Source organism: Oenanthe melanoleuca, chromosome Z, assembly GCF_029582105.1.
Source record: "Oenanthe melanoleuca isolate GR-GAL-2019-014 chromosome Z, OMel1.0, whole genome shotgun sequence".
NCBI lineage: Eukaryota > Metazoa > Chordata > Aves > Passeriformes > Muscicapidae > Oenanthe > Oenanthe melanoleuca.
The window spans coordinates 75,931,429-75,951,343 of NC_079362.1; the positions used below are offsets into that span (position 1 = coordinate 75,931,429).

At 57.0% G+C, this 19,915-nt stretch overlaps 1 protein-coding gene across 1 annotated transcript in view; it reads left to right on the forward strand.

Moving 5' to 3' along the window:
- MAPK4 (mitogen-activated protein kinase 4) overlaps positions 1 to 19,915 on the forward strand; it is an 81,354-nt gene that overhangs the window by 43,586 nt on the left and 17,853 nt on the right. The window contains exons 3-4 of the mRNA XM_056513702.1: positions 5,312 to 5,456; positions 11,102 to 11,263. Of these exons, the coding sequence (XP_056369677.1) occupies positions 5,312 to 5,456; positions 11,102 to 11,263 (307 nt within the window). The remainder of the gene's footprint in view (positions 1 to 5,311; positions 5,457 to 11,101; positions 11,264 to 19,915) is intronic.

A 19,915-nucleotide genomic window follows, 5' to 3' on the forward strand; every position in this document is an offset into this window, starting at 1 on the left:
TAGACTTGAAACCACTTCTATTTTTCAATTAACTCCATTATGTTGTTTTTAAAAGAGATTCTAGCAATCCTTCAGTGCAGAAAGGGCTGTGCTGAATCCACAGAATATTGTCACGAAGATGTTCCATCTTAATTAGAACTAATTAATATGCTTCAGCTCTCGGTCTTTCTCTGGCTGGATCTACATAAATGGAGAAATTCTTGTGCTGGAGCCCTACCTTGCTTAGGAGATGGCCAGAAGTGCCTGGGCTCCCCACCCTGGCACCACAGCTTGGGGCTCAGTCCTAACCCTGAGTCCTAACCCTGAGTCCTAATCCTGAGTCCTGACCCTGAGTCCTGACCCTGACTCCTAATCCTGAGTCCTAATCCTGAGTCCTAATCCTGAGTCCTGACCCTGAATCCTGACCCTGAATCCTGACCCTGAGTCCTGACCCTGAATCCTGACCCTGAGTCCTAATCCTGAGTCCTGACCCTGAATCCTGACCCTGAATCCTGACCCTGAGTCCGGAGCCCGAGTGCTGACCCTGAGTCCTGACCCTGAATCCTGACCCTGAATCCTGACCCTGAGTCCTAATCCTGAGTCCTAATCCTGAGTTCTGACCCTGAATCCTGACCCTGACTCCTAATCCTGAGTCCTAATCCTGAGTCCTGACCCTGAATCCTGACCCTGAGTCCTAATCCTGAGTCCTGACCCTGAATCCTTCTCCTGTGTCCTGACCCTGAGTCCTGACCCTGAGTCCTGACCCTGAGTCCTAATCCTGAGTCCTGATCCTGAATCCTGACCCTGAGTCCAAACCCTGAGTCCTGACCCTGAGTCCTAATCCTGAGTCCTAACCCTGAGTCCTGACCCTGTGCCCAGCCCAGGTGCCTTCACAATCCTGGATCCCTGGTGGATTTCCCTGTAGAACCTGCCAGTCCCAGGTGGCAGGACAGGAGCTCAGGTATTTTCTAGCCCATGTTTTAGCCAGGGGAAGGTGTCGGGGCTGTACCAGCTGCTGGAGACTGGGATGCTGTGCTGCCCACGGTCGGGAAAGTCCTGATTTCCAAACCTGCCATCTCTCCTTCCCTGCATTTCCCCGCAGGAAAAAGGGCAGGGATAACGCAGAGCCGGGGCTGGGATGCCCTGGGAGGCTCCGAGGACCACGAGAGGGTGGGATGGAGAGCAGCTGCAGCTTCCTCCTCTCCCCGGTGGGGCATCCAAGGATTCCCAGCAGCAGAAGTGGGGACGAGTCGGTCAGACACGGGCACGGGGTGAGGCAGCAGGAGAGGGGAGCACAGGGAGGACAGAAGGGTCCAAGGCGTTTCCACTCGGCGAGGTTTGGCAGGGAATTTTCCCCAATGCGCGCCCGGGAAGCAGAATGTTTGGGTTGTTGTGACTTCCAGATATGTGCATCTTGCATGGGGCACACACCCCGAGAGCTCAGATCCCTCTTGCTGTCAGAGAGGAGAAACACACGCTAAATCCACCAGGAGGGTGGCACTGCCTTCCTGGGCGAGGGAAGAAACGGCTCCAGCTACGATCTGCCCTGGATTAGTTCCCTCAGAGTTTGTTTTCATGGGATTCTCCAGCAAATACCAGCGTCTGCATTGTTGGGAATAATTGCGGTAGCTGAGAAGAGGTGGATTGATCGGATAATGCCTGGGGGCTTTGTGCCGGTTCTGATTGAGCAGCATTAGCAAGAATGGAGCAGCACTAAATGAAACTTCTCAGCTAATCAGTCTCCATTACGGCTTAGCATGAGAGGGCCAAAATTAAAATGCTCTTTTAGAAGCAAGCCCTTCATGATTAAAAGCCTGATGACTCGCACATTTGGGAGCTGGCACAAAAACCCTCGCCGGGGGAAGGGGAGTGTGATCACCCCCGTGGTTTGTGGTGGTGCACTGCTCTCGTGTTTAGGTGGGGAGAAGAATCCTACAGCACCCTAGGAAATGCTGCACAGCACAGCTCCGGGATTGCAGCAGCTCAAGGCAGTCTGTGGAGCTAAATCAGCATGGGTGGAGTTTCAGCTGAGCGCTAATGTGAGCTGCGGTCGTGCTGTCATTGCAGTCTGACATTCTCCAAATGCTTCGTGGCATTTAAATGCAATTCGGCTATATAATTTTAATTTTATTTTGCTGCTCCTCCTGCACTTCAATCTACCTCCTGTTAATGAGTTATATTTAATATTGGAAAGGCCTCCCATGAATATTCCAATGTTATCCCAATGCAATAACCCCAGGGTAGCAGTGAGGGGTCCCTGGCAGTTATAACCCAGTTGTGACCTGCTAGGGCTATTTCCAGGCTGGGACACATCCCAGTGTTTGGCACTGGTGAAAAGTCTCCCAGGTGAGCTCAGGACCAGGAGGGCAGTAATTCAGAGAGGTACTGGCCCTTGTCCCATGGATGCTGCTGAGAGATTCTGCTGTAGAAAGAGGTCACAGGTCCCAGATTAAATCCTCAGTGTGAGCACAGGCTGAGGATGAGGAGCTGCCTGTGACACCCTCAGTGTGAGCAGGGTGAGGATGAGGAGCTGCCTGTGACACCCTCAGTGTGAGCAGGGTGAGGATGAGGAGCTGTCTGTGACACCCTCAGTGTGAGCAGGGTGAGGATGAGGAGCTGTCTGTGACACCCTCAGTGTGAGCAGGGTGAGGATGAGGAGCTGCCTGTGACACCCTCAGTGTGAGCACAGGGTGAGGATGAGGAGCTGCCTGTGACACCCTCAGTGTGAGCAGGGTGAGGATGAGGAGCTGCCTGTGACACCCTCAGTGTGAGCAGGGTGAGGATGAGGAGCTGCCTGTGACACCCTCAGTGTGAGCAGGGTGAGGATGAGGAGCTGCCTGTGACACCCTCAGTGTGAGCACAGGATGAGGATGAGGAGCTGCCTGTGACACCCTCAGTGTGAGCACAGGGTGAGGATGAGGAGCTGCCTGTGACACCCTCAGTGTGAGCACAGGGTGAGGATGAGGAGCTGCCTGTGACACCCTCAGTGTGAGCACAGGCTGAGGATGAGGAGCTGCCTGTGACACCCTCAGTGTGAGCACAGGGTGAGGATGAGGAGCTGCCTGTGACACCCTCAGTGTGAGCAGGGTGAGGATGAGGAGCTGCCTGTGACACCCTCAGTGTGAGCAGGGTGAGGATGAGGAGCTGCCTGTGACACCCTCAGTGTGAGCAGGGTGAGGATGAGGAGCTGCCTGTGACACCCTCAGTGTGAGCACAGGATGAGGATGAGGAGCTGCCTGTGACACCCTCAGTGTGAGCACAGGGTGAGGATGAGGAGCTGCCTGTGACACCCTCAGTGTGAGCACAGGGTGAGGATGAGGAGCTGCCTGTGACACCCTCAGTGTGAGCACAGGCTGAGGATGAGGAGCTGCCTGTGACACCCTCAGTGTGAGCACAGGGTGAGGATGAGGAGCTGCCTGTGACACCCTCAGTGTGAGCAGGGTGAGGATGAGGAGCTGCCTGTGACACCCTCAGTGTGAGCAGGGTGAGGATGAGGAGCTGCCTGTGACACCCTCAGTGTGAGCACAGGGTGAGGATGAGGAGCTGCCTGTGACACCCTCAGTGTGAGCAGGTGAGGATGAGGAGCTGCCTGTGACACCCTCAGTGTGAGCACAGGGTGAGGATGAGGAGCTGCCTGTGACACCCTCAGTGTGAGCACAGGGTGAGGATGAGGAGCTGCCTGTGACACCCTCAGTGTGAGCAGGGTGAGGATGAGGAGCTGCCTGTGACACCCTCAGTGTGAGCAGGGTGAGGATGAGGAGCTGCCTGTGACACCCTCAGTGTGAGCAGGTGAGGATGAGGAGCTGCCTGTGACACCCTCAGTGTGAGCACAGGGTGAGGATGAGGAGCTGCCTGTGACACCCTCAGTGTGAGCACAGGCTGAGGATGAGGAGCTGCCTGTGACACCCTCAGTGTGAGCACAGGGTGAGGATGAGGAGCTGCCTGTGACACCCTCAGTGTGAGCAGGGTGAGGATGCGGAGCTGCCTGTGACACCCTCAGTGTGAGCAGGGTGAGGATGAGGAGCTGCCTGTGACACCCTCAGTGTGAGCAGGGTGAGGATGAGGAGCTGCCTGTGACACCCTCAGTGTGAGCACAGGGTGAGGATGAGGAGCTGCCTGTGACACCCTCAGTGTGAGCACAGGGTGAGGATGAGGAGCTGCCTGTGACACCCTCAGTGTGAGCACAGGGTGAGGATGAGGAGCTGCCTGTGACACCCTCAGTGTGAGCACAGGGTGAGGATGAGGAGCTGCCTGTGACACCCTCAGTGTGAGCAGGGTGAGGATGCGGAGCTGCCTGTGACACCCTCAGTGTGAGCAGGGTGAGGATGAGGAGCTGCCTGTGACACCCTCAGTGTGAGCAGGATGAGGATGAGGAGCTGCCTGTGACACCCTCAGTGTGAGCAGGATGAGGATGAGGAGCTGCCTGTGACACCCTCAGTGTGAGCACAGGATGAGGATGAGGAGCTGCCTGTGACACCCTCAGTGTGAGCAGGGTGAGGATGAGGAGCTGTCCCTTCCCATGCCAGAGCTCCAGCAGCCAGGAAGGCTCAGGCTCAGTGCAGGAAGAGCAGTTTTCCATCCCTGCAGGGTAACAGGGTTTCCCATCGTCTATCAGCCAGGTATTCCCCAGAAGGGCTTTCCCACTGATCCCATCCTGTTTTCCGGTGTCTTGGCTGGGATCCCGTGGCAGTTCTGTTCCCCACGCACCCACCACCGCCACACGGGGATTTCCTGCCGCGCTGCGCTGACGCTCATCCCTAACCCTGTCGTTTCCCTGGACAATGGGGAGGGATTGGGATTTGTCGGACACACCCAAGCAATACAGAGGCGGCCTGGAATGACCCGGGCAGGTGTGACCCGCAGGTCACAGGGAGGAGAGACCGGGGACGGGTGCAGGAGCTCTGCTGCTCTCCCCATGCTGATCCCTGTGCTCAGGGTGCAGGAGCTGTGCTGCTCTCCCCATCCCTGATTGCTCTCTCTGCTCAGACTGGAGCTCTCCCTCCTCTCTCCCTCCCTGACCCCTCTCTCTGCTCAGACTGAAGGTCTCCCCTCCTCTCTCCCTCCCTGACCCCTCTCTCTGCTCAGACTGGAGTTCTCCCCTCCTCTCTCCCTCCCTGACCCCTCTCTCTGCTCAGACTGGAGTTCTCCCCTCCTCTCTCCCTCCCTGACTCCTCTCTCTGCTCAGACTGGAGTTCTCCCCTCCTCTCTCCCTCCCTGACCCCTCTGTGCTCAGACTGGAGTTCTCCCCTCCTCTCTCCCTCCCTGACCCCTCTCTCTGCTCAGACTGGAGTTCTCTCTCCCTCCCTGACCCCTCTCTCTCTCTCTCCTGCAGGGGTACCTCTCTGAAGGCTTGGTGACCAAGTGGTACCGCTCCCCCCGCCTGCTGCTGTCGCCCAACAACTACACCAAAGCCATCGACATGTGGGCAGCTGGCTGCATCCTGGCCGAGATGCTCACCGGGAGGATGCTCTTCGCTGGTAGGTTTCTGTCTCCTCTTCATTCACTTTTTTCCTCTCTCCTTCCTTGATAACCAATTTCCAGCCTTTCCAGGCGGAGAGAATGTCCCTGTATTGGTAGAGGAGATAATCGTGCCCTGTTCCAGGAGGTTTGTGCTCTGTGCCCTGCATTTGAATCATGACTTTTGTCTTTGAGCTGTTTATTTTCTTTGAGGGAAGGCACTTGAACCGGCTTTAGGATTTACCTGTAAGCAGGAATTGCAGCTGTGAAGGTGAAGTGCAAGAGAAGAAAACAATAAGAGGAGTTATCAATGCTGCATTTGCAGTTCAGCCCTGACGTTCTTGAGAAGAAAATGTGTATTTAGTAGAGTGCCAGGAGCAGAGCTGTGCTTCCCAAGCTGTGAGGCAGAGGCAGGGAGGGACAGAGCTGCTCCCCTCCCTGCCCCAGGTGTGCAGAATTCCCCCTGGGCTGTCCCTCCCTGGGTGACAAGGCTCAATGCCTTCTGTGGGCAGCACTTTGCAGAGCTGTGTAAATAAATAATCAGGCCCCTTACTAATGGAGAAGGACGTTTCCTCTGCAGATATCTCTGCAGGCTTGGCTGCAGCTGCTCTGCTGCTCCCTGCTTGCAGCTCCCACATTTCTTCTGTGAAAGCTCAAAAATAAGCAGTCAGTACAGTTATGAAAAGATCATTAAAACTGCCTCCCTTTCCTTCCTTCTTTTTGTCCCCAGTTTCACCAAAACTTCCCAGTCTGGGGGTTTCAGCTTTGGAAATTGTGCATTTAACCTGCCTGCTCCTGCTGTTTCCTTGGGGAGTGCTCCAGGAGCAGGGAGATCTCCAGGTGCCAGCAGGTCAGGGCACTGTCTGACCCTGCTGGGGGTGCTGCAGTCATTTATTCCTCACAGCAAATCAGGAGCTGCTTGTTGAGCTCCTTCCCTGGCCATCCCAAGCACTACTGGCCTTGCAAGCTGTGCTTCACCCCTCTCTCAGCCCCATCTCGGGGTTTTTTGGCTCTTTGTGGATCCCACGGTGTAAGTGATGCTGGCTGACACCACTGAGGTACCCAAGGTGGAGCTTGGAGCTCATTTCATGGTAAGGCACAGGCAGAGGTAGCGCCAGGATGGGATTCATCTGTCCTCTGCCTGGGTGGGATGCCCCAGGAGCCTCCCCAGGCTGGTTCCTGTGAGCCCAGAGCAGGTGGGGATCAGAGCTGGGGTGGGTGAGATGCCCCAGGAGCCTCCCCAGGCTGGTTCCTGTGAGCCCAGAGCAGGTGGGGATCAGAGCTGGGGTGGGTGAGATGCCCCAGGAGCCTCCCCAGGCTGGTTCCTGTGAGCCCAGAGCAGGTGGGGATCACAGTGGGATGGGTGAGATGCCCCAGGAGCCTCCCCAGGCTGGTTCCTGTGAGCCCAGAGCAGGTGGGGATCAGAGCTGGGATGGGTGGGATGCCCCAGGAGCCTCCCCAGGCTGGTTCCTGACACCCAGAGCAGGTGGGGATCAGAGCTGGAGTGGGTGAAATGCCCCAGGAGCCTCCCCAGGCTGGTTCCTGACACCCAGAGCAGGTGGGGATCAGAGCTGGAGTGGGTGAAATGCCCCAGGAGCCTCCCCAGGCTGGTTCCTGACATCCAGAGCAGGTGGGGATCAGAGCTGGGGTGGGTGGGATGCCCCAGGAGCCTCCCCAGGCTGGTTCCTGACATCCAGAGCAGGTGGGGATCAGAGCTGGGGTTTGGCACAGCCAGGCTGGGCTCAGCTGTGAGCATCCCTCGTTCTCTGCCTCCCAGCCCAGTGAAATCCCCTCGTCACCCCCCAGCTGCTGGCAGGATCCAAACTCCAAATATCAACTCCTTTTGGGTGGCTTTGAAGGTATTTCATTGTCACAGGGGGTTCTGGCCCCCTGCTCCTTTTTGCTGGCCTCCTGGGAGCCTGGCAGCAGGCAGGATGCCCGTGGTGCCTTTAACCTGCTGCTGCCCAGAGAAGAGGGGAATAAACCCTGAGAGCAGCTGAAACTCACAAACACCTGCACAGCAGCAAGGATTCCCTGCTGCTGCTGCCGTTTTGGGGGAGAAGGAGCTCACCCCCAGTCTCCCCAGCCAGGGAACAGCAGCAGTGTGGTTCAGAGGGAGCTGCAGACCTGCAAACCCCGGGTGAATGGCTCGGCATAAATCAGTTTAATTAGCCCAGCAGTCTGTCCAGGGGGCTCGGGCAGCACAGGAAAATGAGGGTGGCTGGCTGTTAGGATAGGTGTCACTCGCTGCTCCCACCCTCCCACACCAGTTTTGGGATGTGCAGCAGAAGTGGAGCCAGCCCTGGGACACTGTTTGATGCCACGGTGGTCAGGAGAGCCGTGACAGATGGAGGGATAAGCCAGGCCTGGAGACTTGTGGTTTATTGCACAGGGCGTGGGTGAAGAGGGCCCTGCTGGGAGCTGCCAGCCACAGCTGGAGCAGGGCAGAGGGAGGGGGGCAGTGAGAGTTCTGAGAGAGAAGAGAGTGGGAAGAGAGGGAAATAAGAGAGGGAAATAAGAGCAGGAAGTGAGAGAGAGATTTTCCCATTCACAATACAATAAATCCTCTTATAAGTTGAATATTCTAATTTCCACTAACCAACCTAACAAAAGACACAAATCCTATAGCATTTACATGCAGCCTATAAGAGTCATTACATTACTATAATGTGTTATACTTTAAACCCTAAAAACGACTCTTTGAACCCTTTTGCCAAGCTAGCAGGGTCTTCTCTGGCCTTTGGAGCTGCTCTCCAGCAGAACACATTTTTCTGTCAAGAGGGGATTACTTTCAGCTGTCATCCTATTGTCTTCTAGTTATTCAGTAACTGAGGTTTGGTATCTCAAAGGTGGCTTTCATTTCAATCCCACTTATGGTTTCCATATTCTCAAAATCTTTTGCTAGGCAATCATATTTACAAAGTTTTCCTGATTCATCCTTCCCATCACCCCGAGGCCCCTTCCCTGGGTGCTATGAAGGTTTGGGAGCAGTTTTGGGGCTGGCAGAGCCCTGGGAGCTGCAGCAAGCCCGGCTGTCCCAAAACTCTCATTTCCAGCCCTGGGAGCTGCAGCAAGCCCGGCTGTCCCAAAACTCTCATCTCCAGCCCTGGGAGCTGCAGCAAGCCCGGCTGTCCCAAAACTCTCATTTCCAGCTCTGGGAGCTGCAGCAAGCCCGGCTGTCCCAAAACTCTCATTTCCAGCTCTGGGAGCCGCAGCAAGCCCGGCTGTCCCAAAACTCTCATCTCCAGCCCTGGGAGCTGCAGCAAGCCCGGCTGTCCCAAAACTCTCATTTCCAGCCCTGGGAGCTGCAGCAAGCCCGGCTGTCCCAAAACTCTCATTTCCAGCTCTGGGAGCTGCAGCAAGCCCGGCTGTCCCAAAACTCTCATTTCCAGCTCTGGGAGCCGCAGCAAACCCGGCTGTCCCAAAACTCTCCTCTCCAGCCCTGGGAGCTGCAGCAAGCCCGGCTGTCCCAAAACTCTCATTTCCAGCCCTGGGAGCTGCAGCAAACCCGGCTGTCCCAAAACTCTCATTTCCAGCTCTGGGAGCCGCAGCAAACCCGGCTGTCCCAAAACTCTCATTTCCAGCTCTGGGAGCTGCAGCAAGCCCGGCTGTCCCAAAACTCTCATCTCCAGCTCTAGGAGCTGCAGCAATCCCGGCTGTCCCAAAACTCTCATCTCCAGCCCTGGGAGCTGCAGCAAGCCCGGCTGTCCCAAAACTCTCATTTCCAGCTCTGGGAGCTGCAGCAAGCCCGGCTGTCCCAAAACTCTCATTTCCAGCTCTGGTTGCCGCAGCAAGCCCGGCTGTCCCAAAACTCTCCTCTCCAGCGGCTGGAGTGTGGCTGGCAGAGCCCTGGGCAGCACGGAAAACAGGGCAGGTGTCCCTAGACGAGCAGCTGCAGCTCCCTCCAGTGTCTCCTCCAACAAAAGCAGCATCCCTGGGAGCAGGGGGAAAAAGAGTAGAAAGGAGGAAAGGAAATGGAAAAGGAGTAAAAAAGGACTGACCCTGCAGTTCCCCACGGGCTGTGCCCGTGACCAAGAGCTAGGAGACGCTTTTCCCGTGGGATCAGGGCTTCCTCCCAGGGCTTGGGTGCTTCCCTGGGGCTTGGCTGTGAGCCTGGAGAAGGTTCTCTTTCCCAAGACGTGGTGCAGAGCTCCTCGTTCTCTCCCCAGGTAGCATCAGCACGCTGCGTTTGTTCCGTCTGTGGTTCGTGTTTTCCTTTCCGGGAGTTAATACCTTCAGGAAAAGGTCCCTGGGAATTCCACAAATAGGGCATAATGGAAGGGAATGGGATTTCTTGAGAGCCACAACTCAAGGCTTCCAGCATTAGCAGCTTCTTTGTGTGGCTAAGCACGGAGTCTTTTGGCTGCCGAGTAGGAAAGCCACAAAGATGACTTTTATCACCCTGTGATTTCGATCTCAGCTTGGGAATCAGCCTGCCTAACAAGGTGTTCATTTCCTGGCAGATTCCTTCCGTTTCCCCTGTGAACCTCTGAGTGACCTGAAATCGGTTTTTCTGTAGGAAAGTGAAATAATCCGCCCGGGATTGATACGGGAAAGGCGTCGCTCCCTTCGTACTCCTTGCTTTCCCTGTGCTTTATCCTCTCCCAGGCCGTGGGTCTGAGTGGATGTGTGCAGTGCTGGTGGCCAGCTGGGTGTCACCATTGCCCTGGGGCTGTCTGGGCTCACCAGAAAACTCTGTGCAGACCCACAGGGAGCTCTGGGCTGTGGAGGGGAGCCCCAGGGAGCTCAGGGCCTCCCCACCCTCCCTGTGGCTGTTGGCATGTTGGCCGTGGGTGAGGCTGGCTCTTCTTGTTGTGGGTCAGACGGGCACTGCTCGCCTTGCAGCAGCCCAAAATCCATGGCTGGGACAGCAGGGACTTGGCAGCCCAAAAATCCTTGGTTTTTTTTGCTGCCCCTTGATGGCTGGTCCTGCCTCTGAGGACAGAGCATTTCCAAGCAGCTCTCCTGGCAGACAGAGAATCCGTGGTGTGACTCTGTTTGCTGCCAGGCTCCTCTCTGCAGGCACGGGAGGCTGGACCCCACCACGGGGTTCTTGTCATGCCCGAGAGATGCTGAAGAAATGGATCAGAGCTTGTTAAATAGGTGCTCTGCTTGGTTCCCCTCTCCTCTCCTCTCCTCTCCTCTCCTCTCCTCTCCTCTCCTCTCCTCTCCTCTCCTCTCCTCTCCTCTCCTCTCCTCTCCTCTCCTCTCCTCTCCTCTCCTCTCCTCTCCTCTCCTCTCCTCTCCTCTCCTCTCCTCTCCTCTCCTCTCCTCTCCTCTCCTCTCCTCTCCTCTCCTCTCCTCTCCTCTCCTCTCCTCTCCTCTCCTCTCCTCTCCTCTCCTCTCCTCTCCTCTCCTCTCCTCTCCTCTCCTCTCCTCTCCTCTCCTCTCCTCTCCTCTCCCTGATGGAGCAGCTCTGAGCGCAGGTTTGTGTTTTATGGATAAAATACATCCTGAACAAAAAAGGATTAAAAACATGTAATGTCACACAGCAGCTGTGAGGATTGTCACCAGCAGAGCCACGACCTGGTGCCTGTGAGCTGGTCAGGAAACACCTTTCCTGCAGGGGTGCACACCTGCATTCCTCCAAAGACGGGGCGTGGGGACCCTGGAGCCCACAACACCCCAAGTCTAACCTGTGTGTCTCACCTGCCCTCTTCCCCAGGGGGCCACGAGCTGGAGCAGATGCAGCTGATTCTGGAGACCATCCCTGTGGTCCACCAGGAGGACAAGGAGGAGCTGCTGAAGGTGATGCCCATGTTCATCAACAGCACGTGGGAGGTGCGGAAGCCGCTGCGCACGCTGCTGCCCGAGGTGGACAGCGAAGGTACCGTGCTGACACTGCCTGGTGTCCTGGGCTGAGGACAGGTGTCTGCCAGTACAGGCAGGAGCTTCTCTTGGAAATGGAGAGTGTAAACCCCCTTCCCCCGAATTATTATAGTTTTGAAATCAAGGGGCTCTCAGGCAAAGATATGGGAATTAGGAATAACAGTTCTTCACTAGGAAAATTAAAATAGCAATGCAGTATTACACAGAACAATCCCAGCCCTGCCAGAGTCAGAATCCAAGCTGACACCCGTCAGTCAGTCAGGGTGTTGGCACAGTCCCATTCAATGGTGGCTGCATCCTCCTGCAGGGACAGATGTGGTTCAGCTGGAGCAGTGCTCCTGGAGAAGGTGCAGTTTCCTCTGAAGCTCCAGGGATGATGTGGAAAGGTCTGGCTTTCCTCTGGAATCCAGTGGCAAAGGCTGCTCTGGTGTCCCAAATCTCAGTTTTTATCTGGGTAGGAAAGGCTTGGCTCCTCCCCTGGCTGGAGCATCTCCCAGTGGGATGATGGAATTTTATCAGTCATGCCCTGGGACTCAGTGGCCATGAACAGGAGATATCTCCTGGAGGGAGGATGGGCTGTGGGAAGATAAAGATGATTGCCCAGCTGGTTTAAAGATGGCCCATGAGCAGAGAATGTGTGCCAGGAGATCAGGGTCACTGCCCAGCTGGGTTAACAGATGGGGACAGAATAAATTCACATTTGTGGCCACACCAACCCAGCACAGCTCTCAGGTGGCTCCTGAGGGAGCTGCAAGTCTCTTTTTGAGGGTCCATCCCTGGCTTCCCACCGAGCTGTGAGCGAGGGCTCAGCCCAGAGGTTCCTTTGAGGTCGGGCTTGTTCCTGTGCTGTGCTTCAGCTGAGCAGCACAGCAGGCACAGCCTCCCCCTCCTCACAAACCCCCAGCCCGTGAGGTGGCTGTGGGGGATGGAGCTCTGCTGAGCTTCAACTGGGCCTGGCCACATCTTGTGGTGTAGCTGTTTGGGGTTGGATCCTTTCCAACCCCAAGATGTTTTATTTCTTCAAAGGGTTCTACTAACAAGAGTCCAATTACATGATTTAACAAAGGACTTTTATACCTTTCTAGAGGATTGAACTTCTAACCAATCAAAACCACAAACTACAATCTAACCAGTAACCTTAAAATTCTAAGTAAGAAAAGGACCAATTACCTTACAACTTTAAGAACCAATAGAAATCCTAAAAGATAACAGAAGTTTCGATAAGGAAAAGGGGGGGGGCCTGCTTTAAGGAATTTCTTTGTTTAAGGAACCAGGTCCCAGGGGCCCAGTTTGGGGGAAGTAACATTTACACTGTGGGGAGATGTCCAGGTTTGCTCTTCATTGTGGGTGCCTGGCATACCCATGGGCTGGTGCTGATCTGGGTGGAACCCCCAAATGTTACTGTGTGAGGGTCACAGCGCACAGAAAGGACACAGTAACGTGGCACTCCCCTGCACGGTGCAGGAAAGAGCGGTTTATTGAAGGATTTATTGATTTAAGTGAGACATGCCGTGCAGAATAAACTACAGACAGTTCATTGGGCAGAGGAGGAGACACCTCTTGTCCCAGGGGGTGTTTATATTTTGTGTGTGCTGTGCTCTGAGCCGTGGGAGGCACAGTGTTCACTGTAAGGCGCTGCTCCCCACGCTCCAGGGACCTTACAGAGAGATTGATTCCATTAACTAGTGCAAGGGATGAGGAGATCCACGGGAGACAGCTGGAAATGGGCTCGGGATTAACACTGGGGCAGCCCGTGAAACTGTGCTGTTTGCACAACTACACCTCTAACAGGAGAGTTTCTGAAGGTTTCAGTGTGGATACATATCTGGAGAAAGGCTTTATTCCTGTTTTTATTGCCTGAACTCAAAGAGACTTTCCCATGATCAGATGGATAAGATCAGCTTCAAGGACAGGATTTTAACTTTTCACATAACCTCAGTTAAAGGAATCATCAAAATATTCACATCAAACCCTCTCTGTTTAGATTTAATTGCACTTAAATGCCCTCTCATAATAAGAAAAATTGATGCACCAGACTCACTCCAAAAGATTTTTAACCACTCAGAATTCCTCAAATATTAATAGTAAAAAAAAATTCATAGTCCTGGGTGTGACACAGGTGTGCTGTGCTGGTTCCACAGCCCTGGGTGTGTGTGACACAGGTGTGCTGTGCTGGTTCCACAGCCCTGGGTGTGTGTGACACAGGTGTGCTGTGCTGGGGTCACAGCCCTGGGTGTGTGTGACACAGGTGTGCTGTGCTGGGGTCAGCTCTGGGTGTGTGTGACACAGGTGTGCTGTGCTGGTTCCAGAGCTCTGGGTGTGTGTGACACAGGTGTGCTGTGCTGGGGTCACAGCTCTGGGTGTGTGTGACACAGGTGTGCTGTGCTGGGGTCACAGCCCTGGGTGTGTGTGACACAGGTGTGCTGTGCTGGTTCCACAGCCCTGGGTGTGTGTGACACAGGTGTGCTGTGCTGGGGTCAGCCCTGGGTGTGTGTGACACAGGTGTGCTGTGCTGGGGTCACAGCTCTGGGTGTGTGTGACACAGGTGTGCTGTGCTGGGGTCAGCCCTGGGTGTGTGTGACACAGGTGTGCTGTGCTGGTTCTACAGCCCTGGGTGTGTGTGACACAGGTGTGCTGTGCTGGGGTCACAGCTCTGGGTGTGTGTGACACAGGTGTGCTGTGCTGGGGTCAGCCCTGGGTGTGTGTGACAGAGGTGTGCTGTGCTGGTTCCACAGCCCTGGGTGTGTGTGACACAGGTGTGCTGTGCTGGGGTCAGCCCTGGGTGTGTGTGACACAGGTGTGCTGTGCTGGGGTCACAGCCCTGGGTGTGTGTGACACAGGTGTGCTGTGCTGGGGTCAGCCCTGGGTGTGTGTGACACAGGTGTGCTGTGCTGGGGTCACAGCTCTGGGTGTGTGTGACACAGGTGTGCTGTGCTGGTTCCACAGCTCTGGGTGTGTGTGACACAGGTGTGCTGTGCTGGGGTCACAGCCCTGGGTGTGTGTGACACAGGTGTGCTGTGCTGGTTCCACAGCCCTGGGTGTGTGTGACACAGGTGTGCTGTGCTGGGGTCACAGCCCTGGGTGTGTGTGACACAGGTGTGCTGTGCTGGGGTCAGCCCTGGGTGTGTGTGACACAGGTGTGCTGTGCTGGGGTCACAGCTCTGGGTGTGTGTGACACAGGTGTGCTGTGCTGGTTCCACAGCTCTGGGTGTGTGTGACACAGGTGTGCTGTGCTGGGGTCACAGCCCTGGGTGTGTGTGACACAGGTGTGCTGTGCTGGGGTCACAGCCCTGGGTGTGTGTGACACAGGTGTGCTGTGCTGGGGTCAGCTCTGGGTGTGTGTGACACAGGTGTGCTGTGCTGGGGTCACAGCTCTGGGTGTGTGTGACACAGGTGTGCTGTGCTGGGGTCACAGCTCTGGGTGTGTGTGACACAGGTGTGCTGTGCTGGTTCCACAGCTCTGGGTGTGTGTGACACAGGTGTGCTGTGCTGGTTCCACAGCCCTGGGTGTGTGTGACACAGGTGTGCTGTGCTGGGGTCAGCTCTGGGTGTGTGTGACACAGGTGTGCTGTGCTGGGGTCAGCCCTGGGTGTGTGTGACACAGGTGTGCTGTGCTGGGGTCACAGCTCTGGGTGTGTGTGACACAGGTGTGCTGTGCTGGGGTCACAGCCCTGGGTGTGTGTGACACAGGTGTGCTGTGCTGGGGTCAGCCCTGGGTGTGTGTGACACAGGTGTGCTGTGCTGGTTCCACAGCTCTGGGTGTGTGTGACACAGGTGTGCTGTGCTGGTTCCACAGCTCTGGGTGTGTGTGACACAGGTGTGCTGTGCTGGGGTCACAGCCCTGGGTGTGTGTGACACAGGTGTGCTGTGCTGGGGTCACAGCTCTGGGTGTGTGTGACACAGGTGTGCTGTGCTGGTTCCACAGCTCTGGGTGTGTGTGACACAGGTGTGCTGTGCTGGTTCCACAGCCCTGGGTGTGTGTGACACAGGTGTGCTGTGCTGGGGTCACAGCCCTGGGTGTGTGTGACACAGGTGTGCTGTGCTGGTTCCACAGCCCTGGGTGTGTGTGACACAGGTGTGCTGTGCTGGGGTCAGCCCTGGGTGTGTGTGACACAGGTGTGCTGTGCTGGTTCCACAGCCCTGGGTGTGAGTGACACAGGTGTGCTGTGCTGGGGTCAGCCCTGGGTGTGTATGACACAGGTGTGCTGTGCTGGGGTCACAGCTCTGGGTGTGTGTGACACAGGTGTGCTGTGCTGGGGTCAGCCCTGGGTGTGTGTGACACAGGTGTGCTGTGCTGGTTCCACAGCCCTGGGTGTGTGTGACACAGGTGTGCTGTGCTGGGGTCACAGCCCTGGGTGTGTGTGACACAGGTGTGCTGTGCTGGTTCCACAGCCCTGGGTGTGTGTGACACAGGTGTGCTGTGCTGGTTCCACAGCCCTGGGTGTGTGTGACACAGGTGTGCTGTGCTGGGGTCACAGCTCTGGGTGTGTGTGACACAGGTGTGCTGTGCTGGTTCCACAGCCCTGGGTGTGTGTGACACAGGTGTGCTGTGCTGGGGTCACAGCTCTGGGTGTGTGTGACACAGGTGTGCTGTGCTGGTTCCACAGCCCTGGGTGTGTGTGACACAGGTGTGCTGTGCTGGGGTCACAGCTCTGGGTGTGTGTGACACAGGTGTGCTGTGCTGGGGTCACAGCCCTGGGTGTGTGTGACACAGGTGTGCTGTGCTGGTTCCACAGCTCTGGGTGTGTGTGACACAGGTGTGCTGTGCTGGTTCCACAGCCCTGGGTGTGTGTGACACAGGTGTGCTGTGCTGGGGTCAGCCCTGGGTGTGTGTGACACAGGTGTGCTGTGCTGGGGTCAGCCCTGGGTGTGTGTGACACAGGTGTGCTGTGCTGGTTCCACAGCTCTGGGTGTGTGTGACACAGGTGTGCTGTGCTGGTTCCACAGCCCTGGGTGTGTGTGACACAGGTGTGCTGTGCTGGGGTCAGCCCTGGGTGTGTGTGACACAGGTGTGCTGTGCTGGTTCCACAGCCCTGGGTGTGTGTGACACAGGTGTGCTGTGCTGGGGTCACAGCCCTGGGTGTGTGTGACACAGGTGTGCTGTGCTGGGGTCAGCTCTGGGTGTGTGTGACACAGGTGTGCTGTGCTGGGGTCACAGCTCTGGGTGTGTGTGACACAGGTGTGCTGTGCTGGGGTCACAGCTCTGGGTGTGTGTGACACAGGTGTGCTGTGCTGGTTCCACAGCCCTGGGTGTGTGTGACACAGGTGTGCTGTGCTGGTTCCACAGCTCTGGGTGTGTGTGACACAGGTGTGCTGTGCTGGGGTCACAGCCCTGGGTGTGTGTGACACAGGTGTGCTGTGCTGGGGTCACAGCCCTGGGTGTGTGTGACACAGGTGTGCTGTGCTGGTTCCACAGCTCTGGGTGTGTGTGACACAGGTGTGCTGTGCTGGTTCCACAGCCCTGGGTGTGTGTGACACAGGTGTGCTGTGCTGGTTCCACAGCCCTGGGTGTGTGTGACACAGGTGTGCTGTGCTGGGGTCACAGCCCTGGGTGTGTGTGACACAGGTGTGCTGTGCTGGGGTCACAGCTCTGGGTGTGTGTGACACAGGTGTGCTGTGCTGGTTCCACAGCTCTGGGTGTGTGTGACACAGGTGTGCTGTGCTGGTTCCACAGCCCTGGGTGTGTGTGACACAGGTGTGCTGTGCTGGGGTCACAGCTCTGGGTGTGTGTGACACAGGTGTGCTGTGCTGGTTCCACAGCTCTGGGTGTGTGTGACACAGGTGTGCTGTGCTGGTTCCACAGCTCTGGGTGTGTGTGACACAGGTGTGCTGTGCTGGGGTCAGCCCTGGGTGTGTGTGACACAGGTGTGCTGTGCTGGGGTCACAGCTCTGGGTGTGTGTGACACAGGTGTGCTGTGCTGGTTCCACAGCCCTGGGTGTGTGTGACACAGGTGTGCTGTGCTGGGGTCAGCCCTGGGTGTGTGTGACACAGGTGTGCTGTGCTGGTTCCACAGCTCTGGGTGTGTGTGACACAGGTGTGCTGTGCTGGTTCCACAGCTCTGGGTGTGTGTGACACAGGTGTGCTGTGCTGGTTCCACAGCCCTGGGTGTGTGTGACACAGGTGTGCTGTGCTGGGGTCACAGCCCTGGGTGTGTGTGACACAGGTGTGCTGTGCTGGGGTCACAGCTCTGGGTGTGTGTGACACAGGTGTGCTGTGCTGGGGTCACAGCCCTGGGTGTGTGTGACACAGGTGTGCTGTGCTGGGGTCACAGCTCTGGGTGTGTGTGACACAGGTGTGCTGTGCTGGTTCCACAGCTCTGGGTGTGTGTGACACAGGTGTGCTGTGCTGGTTCCACAGCCCTGGGTGTGTGTGACACAGGTGTGCTGTGCTGGGGTCAGCCCTGGGTGTGTGTGACACAGGTGTGCTGTGCTGGGGTCACAGCTCTGGGTGTGTGTGACACAGGTGTGCTGTGCTGGGGTCACAGCCCTGGGTGTGTGTGACACAGGTGTGCTGTGCTGGTTCCACAGCGCTGGGTGTGTGTGACACAGGTGTGCTGTGCTGGGGTCAGCCCTGGGTGTGTGTGACACAGGTGTGCTGTGCTGGGGTCACAGCTCTGGGTGTGTGTGACACAGGTGTGCTGTGCTGGTTCCACAGCCCTGGGTGTGTGTGACACAGGTGTGCTGTGCTGGGGTCACAGCTCTGGGTGTGTGTGACACAGGTGTGCTGTGCTGGGGTCACAGCTCTGGGTGTGTGTGACACAGGTGTGCTGTGCTGGGGTCAGCCCTGGGTGTGTGTGACACAGGTGTGCTGTGCTGGTTCCACAGCCCTGGGTGTGTGTGACACAGGTGTGCTGTGCTGGGGTCACAGCTCTGGGTGTGTGTGACACAGGTGTGCTGTGCTGGGGTCACAGCCCTGGGTGTGTGTGACACAGGTGTGCTGTGCTGGGGTCAGCTCTGGGTGTGTGTGACACAGGTGTGCTGTGCTGGGGTCACAGCTCTGGGTGTGTGTGACACAGGTGTGCTGTGCTGGTTCCACAGCCCTGGGTGTGTGTGACACAGGTGTGCTGTGCTGGTTCCACAGCCCTGGGTGTGTGTGACACAGGTGTGCTGTGCTGGGGTCACAGCCCTGGGTGTGTGTGACACAGGTGTGCTGTGCTGGTTCCACAGCCCTGGGTGTGTGTGACACAGGTGTGCTGTGCTGGGGTCACAGCCCTGGGTGTGTGTGACACAGGTGTGCTGTGCTGGGGTCAGCCCTGGGTGTGTGTGACACAGGTGTGCTGTGCTGGGGTCACAGCCCTGGGTGTGTGTGACACAGGTGTGCTGTGCTGGTTCCACAGCCCTGGGTGTGTGTGACACAGGTGTGCTGTGCTGGGGTCACAGCTCTGGGTGTGTGTGACACAGGTGTGCTGTGCTGGTTCCACAGCCCTGGGTGTGTGTGACACAGGTGTGCTGTGCTGGGGTCACAGCCCTGGGTGTGTGTGACACAGGTGTGCTGTGCTGGGGTCACAGCCCTGGGTGTGTGTGACACAGGTGTGCTGTGCTGGGGTCAGCTCTGGGTGTGTGTGACACAGTTGTGCTGTGCTGGGGTCACAGCCCTGGGTGTGTGTGACACAGGTGTGCTGTGCTGGGGTCACAGCTCTGGGTGTGTGTGACACAGGTGTGCTGTGCTGGGGTCACAGCTCTGGGTGTGTGTGACACAGGTGTGCTGTGCTGGGGTCACAGCTCTGGGTGTGTGTGACACAGGTGTGCTGTGCTGGGGTCACAGCCCTGGGTGTGTGTGACACAGGTGTGCTGTGCTGGGGTCAGCTCTGGGTGTGTGTGACACAGGTGTGCTGTGCTGGGGTCACAGCTCTGGGTGTGTGTGACACAGGTGTGCTGTGCTGGGGTCAGCCCTGGGTGTGTGTGACACAGGTGTGCTGTGCTGGGGTCACAGCCCTGGGTGTGTGTGACACAGGTGTGCTGTGCTGGGGTCACAGCCCTGGGTGTGTGTGACACAGGTGTGCTGTGCTGGTTCCACAGCCCTGGGTGTGTGTGACACAGGTGTGCTGTGCTGGTTCCACAGCCCTGGGTGTGTGTGACACAGGTGTGCTGTGCTGGGGTCAGCCCTGGGTGTGTGTGACACAGGTGTGCTGTGCTGGGGTCACAGCTCTGGGTGTGTGTGACACAGGTGTGCTGTGCTGGTTCCACAGCCCTGGGTGTGTGTGACACAGGTGTGCTGTGCTGGTTCTACAGCCCTGGGTGTGTGTGACACAGGTGTGCTGTGCTGGTTCCACAGCCCTGGGTGTGTGTGACACAGGTGTGCTGTGCTGGGGTCACAGCCCTGGGTGTGTGTGACACAGGTGTGCTGTGCTGGGGTCAGCCCTGGGTGTGTGTGACACAGGTGTGCTGTGCTGGTTCCACAGCCCTGGGTGTGTGTGACACAGGTGTGCTGTGCTGGTTCCACAGCTCTGGGTGTGTGTGACACAGGTGTGCTGTGCTGGTTCCACAGCCCTGGGTGTGTGTGACACAGGTGTGCTGTGCTGGTTCCACAGCCCTGGGTGTGTGTGACACAGGTGTGCTGTGCTGGGGTCACAGCCCTGGGTGTGTGTGACACAGGTGTGCTGTGCTGGGGTCACAGCTCTGGGTGTGTGTGACACAGGTGTGCTGTGCT